This window comes from Muntiacus reevesi, chromosome 2 (genome assembly GCF_963930625.1).
Source record: "Muntiacus reevesi chromosome 2, mMunRee1.1, whole genome shotgun sequence".
NCBI classification, from domain to species: domain Eukaryota; kingdom Metazoa; phylum Chordata; class Mammalia; order Artiodactyla; family Cervidae; genus Muntiacus; species Muntiacus reevesi.
Window position 1 is genome coordinate 205,923,469 of NC_089250.1, and position 8,879 is coordinate 205,932,347.

An 8,879-nucleotide genomic window follows, 5' to 3' on the forward strand; every position below is an offset into this window, starting at 1 on the left:
TGGCCCATCTAAGCTGTTCCTAACTGGCACACATATATATGTACCCATATCAGACTTCTCTCCATCTCACAATATGGAGAATTAACACCTAAAGTCATACCAGACATAAAGGTCTACAGAAGTTTATCTTAAATGCAACTGCTGGGGGTGGAAATGCTTAAGCATTTCAGTCTCAGCGTCTCGCAGCCTCCAATGTTTCAATGTTTGATGAATGAAGCTCCTTTTATTTGGAAGGCCTTGTCCAATGTCTGGGAGCTCAACAAAAGCAGAGAGAAACTAAGTGGAATAGGTAAAGTAAAGGTCAAGTCCCCCACGCACCGGACTAGGTACGGATGCAAAAAGCAGACATCAAGGTGTTCAGCGGAGCCACAGCCCGCGGCTGCAATTAAAAGGGAGTGGGTGGAGCCCTGTCTTTAACCCCGCCCACGACTGAGAGAGGACTCGCAGCCAATGAGTGGGCGGTCTGGGGCGGAGCGACCTGCGTACGACGTGACGCCATCACGCTCCGCTCGGCGCTCTGCCGGGCGTACGCCGAAACTGTGGAGTTCTGAGGTGACCGCCGGCCGCGCGCCGTCGCAGAAGTGGGTTGTTTGCGGGTCCCGAATTGCCGCAGCGTGGGAGCCTTTTAGGCGAGTCGAGTCGAGTTACATGACCTCGGGTTTTAGGGGCGAAGGGAGCAATCACCGCAAACCTTCCCCTGGCTGGGCGACATGGACTCAGTATTAATTGATCTCGAAAGGAATGCCAAGTCAAGGTCTCCGGTGGGGTGAACTCCCGGGCCGCCCGCCTCAGTCTCGCACGCCCCAAGTAGCCGGGCTCTGAGCCTTTTGGGAGAGGCAGCCCAGCGGGATGAAAAGAAATAGGGATGCCAGCGAATGCCAGCGTTTATTCGCGCTGTTGAGCGCCTTATGGGTTAAATCCTCGAAGCACTTCTGTGAGTAAGCACAGTTGTTATTCCCATTTGGTAGAGGGGGAAACTGAGGCTTGAGGTTAAAACTACAATAGTGAAATGTGTAAGGACCTCTATGAAGTGATGATTCCAGAAGGCCAACAAAAGCTGTTTCTGCGCTTGGGCGGTTCTAGTGACAATTCTTTTGGTGAGTCACAATCGTCAGACTAAACTTTGGAATTTATTTTCAGGTGACCAAAGCCACATCATGTCCGTAGTTCGTTCATCCGTCCATGCCAAATGGGTCGTGGGTAAGGTGATTGGGACAGCCATGCAAAAAACTGCTAAAGTGAGAGTGACCAGACTTGTTCTGGATCCCTATTTATTAAAGGTAAGGAACATCGCTTTTTGCAGATGGCATTGATGAATCACCAACACGTTCAGGGTTCTGAGCAGAAACACTGTCAGGGAAGGTGGACTGAGCCAGTGCTGAACATCAGGCATTGTGCTGGTCGGTGGGTGTAACACAACGGATGATTCCTGGTTCACACTCACATTTTAGAGACTGCACAGAGTTCATTTCAATTCAGTCTGATGACACTGCTATAGACATTCTATGTGCAGAGTAGTGCGGAAGCAGAAGGTAAGACTCATTCTTCCTTCCCTGCCTGCTGAAGGAGAGCTTTTTTTTTTTTTTTCTGGCCTTTCCAGGCCACATGTGGGGTCTTCATTCCCTAACTAGGGACTGAACCCGTGCCCCCTGCAGTGGAAGCACAAAGTCCCCATAACTAGACCACCAGGGAAGTCCCAAAAGCATTCTTGGCTATATAAGATCAAGCTGAATCTCCAAAAGGATTTTATCCAGGAACTTCCTTGGCAGTCCACTGTCAAGACTCTGCTTCCCAATAGGGGTTCAATCAGGAATTAAGACCCTACATGCCATGCAGTGCAGCCAAAAAAAAAAGATTTTATCCAGAAGACCAGGTTGGGGGCAGGAGGAGTGGGGAAAGTCATTCCAGCCATGGTGAATAGTTTGTGAAAGTTCCTTTAACCATGTATTCACCTAAAACAAATACACTGCCAGTTATTTATACAGCAAAAACAGGTTTATTTGGAGTCAGCAGAGAATTGCAGATCGGGGTCTGCAACCATGATGAGCCACGTGCAGGTCTCCAACAAAAGTGGAGGTGACCAGAGAAGAGCGTGCTTTTACAGAGGGGACAGAAAGTTGGGAGGGGATGGTAAACAAAGAGTCCATGGTGTTTCGTTGGCTAAATTGTTGCTGGGAAAGAAGAGAAGGAGATCTTTCTTCCTGTTGAGCTCTGCTGTCATGACAGGGTAAGAGAGCTTCCCCTTCTGGTCTCCCAATTGTGAGTTTTTTGTTTTTGTGTTTTAGTAACTTATTTATTTTTGACCATGCTGTGTCTTCATTGCTGTGCGTGAGCTCAGCAGTTGTGATGCACTGGCTTAGTTGCCCTGCAGCATGTGGAATCTTAGTTCCCCAACCAGAGATTGAGCCCATCTCCCCTGCCCTGGCAAGTGGATTCTTAACCTCAAGATCACTGGGGAAGTTCCTTGACTCTGTTTAATTGAAGTTTCTGTTTATTAATTTCTTACACATGAAAAGGCATGAGACTGTACTGGAGCAGCGAATGCTTTGGCAAGGTTGAGCTCAGAGCTTGGCACTAAGTAGGCCTTGTCTTTGAATGAATGTGAGAATGATTGGAATCGGAGTAGGAAGAGTCTGCTGTGTCATAGTTTTGATTTCAGCCTATGAGAAAAGGCTTCCCTGGTGGCTCAGACAGTAAAGCGTCTGCCTGCAATGCAGGAGACCCGGGTTCGATCCCTGGGTCGGGAAGATCCTCTGGAGAAGACAATGGCAACAACCCACTCCAGTACTCTTGCCTGGAAAAATCCCATGGACAGAGGAGCCCGGTAGGCTACAGTCCATGGGGTCGCAAAGAGTCAGACATGACTGAGCGACTTCACTTCACTTCATGAGAAAAGTAGACAGGAGGTAAGGAAGTAGGTGAGGAGGCTATTGCAAAAGTCTGGGGTGGAACTGGTAAAGGACTGAACAGTCTGGAGCAGTGAGGATGGAGTGGAAAAGGTATATTTCAGGCAGAAAGGGACAGAGTCCTTGATTACATAGTTGTGCTAGGGAGGGGCAAGTGCCAGGGATGTTTCTACATGCAAGGTTAGGCACCCTGGTAGGCCCAAGTGCTGTTTGTTATCTAGGATTAAAAATACAGGGGCCCTTTCAGGGTCCTTACAGGATCTTGTGAAGCTGGATAGATCCCAGTCAGGAGAAGAACAGCCAGTCTCATCATCCTCCCAGGCCACTGACTGCTTCAAAGCCACTCCATAAAATGACTTGATCCCAAAGCAAAAACAAAAATAAAACCACAGGAGCAAGCTGAAGAGTGACAACATGTTCATTGGTCTTAGAATCAGAAGACCTTAGTTTGTGTACTGGCTGTTTTTTGTTGTTATTTTTTAATGTATGTTTGTTTATTTTTGGCTGCATCAAATCTTACTAATAGTTGCATTACGTGGGTTTCTCACTAGTTGTGGCACTCAGATCAGGTTGGCTCTGGAGTTGGGACATGCGGGCTTAATTGCCCCACGGCACATGGGGTCTTAGTTTCCTCAACCAGGAATCAAACCCATGCCCTCTGCGTTGGAAGGCGAATTCTTAACCACTGGACCACCAGAGAACTCCCTTGGCTGTTGTTTGCTGGCTCTGCACCTTACTTAACCTCCCTGAGCTTGTTTTTCTTATCTGTTAAATGGAACTACCTGCTGTAGCCAGGTTGTCTGGAGGAAGAGATGGTTCTGGTTCTCGTCTGTGGCTTGTTTGCAGTACTTTGAGCGAGGCGTGGAGCTAAGTGCTTTACATATATTATAACGTTTTGTTCTCTTGATAACTTTGGGTGTTTTTTGGCTGGAGAGAAGACTCTACTAGGAAGGAAGAGTTTGTTTATTTATTTTTATTTTGAGTCTTTGTTGAGGCTCTCCAGCTTCTCTTGTTGCAGCGCTGGAGCTCTATAGTTGTGATACTCAGGCATAGTTGCCCCGAGGCAACTATGTGGAATCCTAGCTCCCTGACCGGGGAATGAACCCCCATCCTCTACATTGAAAGGTGGATTCTTAACCACTGGCTCACCAGGGAAGTCCCAGGAAGTTTAAATAGTGTAGAAAAGGATGATAATTTAGAGCAAGAATACTGCAGGCAGTGGACTGGAGAACTCAGGGACAAGGTCAGCTCTGGAAAAGTCATTATTGTTTTCCAGAAATTAAGCAGCTAATTTTTGCATTGGAAGCTTCCATAAATATATTTTGTTCAGACTCTAAGTCATGTCCAACTCTTTTCGATCCCATGGACTGCAGCCCACCAGTCTTCCCTGTCCTCCACTATCTTGCGGTATTTGCTCAAATTCATGTCCATTGAGTCAGTGATGCCATCTAACCGCCTCTTCCTGTGCTGCCCTCTTCTCCTTTTGCCTTCAATCTTTCCCAGCATCAGGGTGGATTTGGAAGGTGGATTCCATAAGTATATTACCTGTTTCTTTTCCCCAAGTCCCAGCTTGTTTTCTGGACATTCCTTTTTCAGACTGTCTACTACATTGCCAGGTCATGAATGGGAACTACTGATGTGTTTCCTCCTTCTCTCAACAGTATTTTAATAAGCGAAAAACCTACTTTGCCCATGATGCTCTCCAGCAGTGCACCGTTGGAGATATTGTGCTTCTCAAAGCGCTCCCTGTCCCGAGAACAAAGCATGTGAAGCACGAACTGGCTGAGATCGTTTTCAAAGTTGGACAAGTCGTAGATCCAGTGACCGGAAAGCGCTGTGCAGGAACCACCTACCTGGAGAGCCCAGTTGATCTGGAGACCACCCCCCTAGCCAAAAACCTGGAAGAACTCAATCTCTCCACAACACAATGAAGGAGGATCGGAAAACAGAGCCAAAAGGGAATTTCTAAGTTTACTCTGTGGAAGAGTTTTTCTCAGTTTCCTCACAAACCGTCCAGTTTCTCATCTGGTATTTATGAAATCACTAAAAATAAATGAAGTAAAGTCTTTGTTATAATTTTTCATAAAGGTTTATGGTCATGTTTCAGATTTCCTTCTTGGTGGACGTACTTTTCTGTTACACAGAGTATGCCTAGCAATCCACTACATTGTTTTGTAAGCTCACTGTTTTAGAAGGTATATATATATTTCTCATTCAGAGGAATCTTGAATTTATCTTAAAACTTTTATTTTGGGAGAAGAAAACCTTTTGAGATCATAAACAGATAAGACCACATTAAGTGAATCTTTCAGTTCAGTTCAGTTGCTCATTCATGTCCTACTCTTTGCAATCCCATGGACCGCAGCACGCCAGGCCTCCCTGTCCATCACCAACTCCCGAAGCCTACTCAAACTCATGTCCATTGAGTCGGTGATGCCATCCAACCATCTTATCCTGTCATCCCCTTCTCCTCCCACCTTCAATCTTTCTCAGCATCAGGGTCTTTTCCAGTGAGTCAGTTCTTTGCATCAGGTGGCCAAAGTATTGGGAGTTTTAGCTTCAGCATCAGTCCTTCCAATGAACATTCAGGACTGATTTCCTGAATATTTAGTTTTGATCATATATATTCAAAATTAATTCAAGTTTTTCTCTGATTTAACCACAGACAGAAACAGTTAATATGCTTGGGTCAGACTTTATCTGATCGAAGTCTGTATTAATTAGAATGTTGGCATGTAGAAAGTAAAACTAAAATTCTATCATTTTTCTTTTATCCTGGATCCTAGGCTAGATTAAATAGAACTGAGTTCTTAAAATCCAGTACATTGATGAAGTAGTGGAATTTCTCATCCATGTGTCTTTTTTTCTTCCCCTCAGCTGCATCTTTCAGCACTGGGATCTTATTTCCCCGACCAGTGATTGAACCTGTGCCTGCTGCACTGGGAGCTCAGAGTCTTTTTTTTTTTTTTAAAGGTTTCCTTTTGTATACAGCTATACAAATTAACAATGTTGTGACAGTTTCAGGTGAGCAGCAGAAGGACTCAGCCATACAGATACACGTATCCATTCTCCCCCTAATTCCTGGGAGCGGTGGAGTCTTTTTTTTTTTTAACTTTTGTATTGATGTATATCTGATGAACCATGTGACAGTTTCAGTTGAATAGTAAAGGAACTCAGCCATACATATACATGTATCCATTCTTCCCCAAATTCCCAGGAAGGTGGAGTCTTAACCACTGGACTGCCAGGGAAGTCCTTCACACATGCACTGAAGTTGGAGAGTTTCAGTTTTACTGCTGTTCATTGATAAACCCTGATAATTTAGATTTTGACCTGATGTAACACTGAGTTACACATTTCAGTGTTCTGGCTCCCAGAAGGGACTTGGATTATATTTCAACCTCAGCTAATAAGTGTATTGTGCAAGCACTGGGTTCCAGTAATAACCTCAGGCTCTGCCCTCCTCCCACCCCCCTCCCTCTCCCACCCTTCCCCAGGCTTATAATCTCCTGGACAGGTATGCACAGGTGCCTTCATGGCAAACTCAGAAGCACATGGGTACGGGAGAAGTTAGGTGACTTTCCAGAAAAAGTGAGAGAATGCTAGAATTGAGTCTTAAAGGACGAGTCTCCAGGTTAGTGTGTGAGGCATGCGGAAAGAACATTCCAGGCAGGGGGAAGGGAGTATAAAGTCCTCAAAGGATGAGAGAAGAGTGTGACCATGGGGTCCTGGAAGGTGGTGAGCACTTCAGGTAGAGAAGTAGGCACGAGTTATACGTGGGTCAGACAGTAAAGAATCTGCCCGGAATGCAGGCGACCTGATTTCGATCCCTAAGTTGGGAAGATTCCCCGAAGAAGGGAATAGCAACCCACTCTAGTATTCTTGCCTGAAGAAATCCATGGGCAGAGGAGCCTGGTGTGCTACAGTCCATGGGGTTGCAAAGAATCAGACATGACCGAGCAACTCACGTTTTCACTTTTCATACTCTTTAAGTGGTGGTGGGTTATTCAGCATTTTGGAGGAGGGGCACACTGCACAGCTTGCAGGCATGTGGGGTCTTGGTTCCTTGACCAGGAATCAAACCCACACCCCCTGAAGTAGAAGTGGAGACTCAACTCCTGGACTACCAGGGAAGTCTGGGTTATGTAACTTTTAAAAATATATATACTTATTTGACTGTGCCAGGTCTTAGTTGCAGCTCTCAGGATCTTCCGTCTTCATTGTAGCATGAGGGATCTTTAGTTGCATCTTGTGAACTCTTAGTTTGGGGTATGTGGGAATCTAGTTCCCTGACCAGGGATCGAACCCAGGCCCCTTGCATTGCTAGCGCAGAGTCTTAGCTTCTAGACCACAGAGAAGTCCCATGAAACATTTTTAAAGAGTAAATAAGAGTCAAGAAAAACAGCATCAGTGTCAGGAAGAGACTGGAATGAGAAAGATGAAAGGGAGGCAGTGACCTGGTTGTAAGACCTGAACTAAGTTGGTCAGGGAAGTGAATAGAGATTGGGTAGATGATGTGCCAGGCTCCCAGGGCTTGGCACCAAGGAGGGTGAACCGAAAGGAGGCACCTCAGTGTTTTATCTAAGTGGGGCTCTGTGGTACCAGTTACCGTGGAGGGTATCTCGAAAAGCTCAAATATTTCAAATGTTTACATGTACTAACATATGTCATTTTTATCTTAACATAGATATTTTCCCTCACAATCTGTATATAAAATTCTGCTCCAGGAATCCAAGTTATCTCGAAAAGCTCAAATATTTCAAATGTTTACGTGTACTAACATGTCATTTTTATCTTAACATAGATATTTTCCCTGACAATCTCGATATAAAATTCTGCTCCAGGAAGACGCCCTCTGTTGACCCGATGATATTTTAACCTAAACCACACCTGTGAAATAAGAGTACCTCTCTCCCCTCAGGAGAAAGCATCAGATTAATGAAATTTCAGAGCAAAATGATGGTGGGAAAAAAGGTGCAGAATGAGGGGCCTAACACTAAACACAAAATCCAGGTCTGTAAGGACATGCCTACCAAGTTTACATGTGAGGAAAATAGATTTGAAAGACTTTGTCTCCAGAAATAGCACTGAGAAATCAGGGGAAGGTGTGAGAAAGTCACACGGGACACCACTGGCTTGAAGAGGCCCTGCCTCCCACAGTGCTAACTGGGGACGTATCCTTTCCAGGGAGAGCTCACCCCAGCCTCCCTGTTGGGTCTCTGCATCCTCTACAGGCTCTTGAAGTGTCAGTCAAATCCGGAACTCGGCCTCCAGCCTCCTGTCCCTGAATGCCTGGGCCTCGTTCCCACCTTCGCCTCTCCCTGGTGTGGGGCAGATCCTGCTGTCACTTCTCTGTCCACAGGGCCCATTTCTGTCCCTGGCGGCTCCTTGCCTTAACATATTAGAACATTGCCCCAGTCAGAGTCTCCTCCTCTGCCTTCACCTCCCAAACCCAGTCCCACAAGCCCAGTTATTGCCCCCATCACTGCTAGGCAGAGACGGGAAGGTAGCAGAGAACTCCCAGCCCCACCCAGTCCTGAGGGCACTTTCCTCTTTTGAGACTCCAGCTGGCCTCAAAATGCTCCCCCTGGCGGCTGGGGAGCTCCTCCCTGTTTCCCTCCCCCCCTCCCCCCTTCTAACTGTCTAGCTCCCCTTCTTTACATATTTATGTATTTAGTTGGCTGCATGTATCCTCAGTGCAGCAGGTGGGAATCTAGTCCCCCGACCAGGAATGGAACCTGGGCCCCCTACATTGGGAGTCTTATCCACTGGACCACCAGGGAAGAGCCATCTAGCTCCCTCTCCGCCCACCTTGTCTTGGTTGCAGTTTCATGAGTATATTGTGGCTCTTATCTTTCCGCAGGATACATTTTCCTCATACAGTGCCATCCTGACCCATGCCTTTAAGTTGTGTCCTTGGCCAGGCGGAGTTGTCCTACCTCCTTGCACAGGTCACCTCCTTCCCTTGGGACT

The 8,879-nt window shown here is 46.3% G+C and overlaps 1 protein-coding gene across 4 annotated transcripts; it reads left to right on the plus strand.

Annotated features, from left to right (window-relative positions):
* Window positions 1-485: 485 nt before the first annotated feature.
* On the plus strand, window positions 486-4,993 carry MRPS17 (mitochondrial ribosomal protein S17). Of its 4 annotated transcripts, none has more exons than XM_065924750.1 (3): window positions 486-629; window positions 1,141-1,280; window positions 4,568-4,993. In XM_065924750.1, the coding sequence occupies exons 2-3, from the start codon at window positions 1,158-1,160 to the stop codon at window positions 4,835-4,837; spliced, it is 393 nt and encodes a 130-aa protein (XP_065780822.1). In that variant the 5' UTR covers window positions 486-629; window positions 1,141-1,157; the 3' UTR covers window positions 4,838-4,993. The 4 variants fall into 4 exon arrangements, with proteins under 4 accessions (XP_065780822.1, XP_065780824.1, XP_065780823.1 ...); XM_065924752.1 differs by having other exon boundaries at window positions 502-552; XM_065924751.1 differs by having other exon boundaries at window positions 537-581.
* Window positions 4,994-8,879: the final 3,886 nt, after the last annotated feature.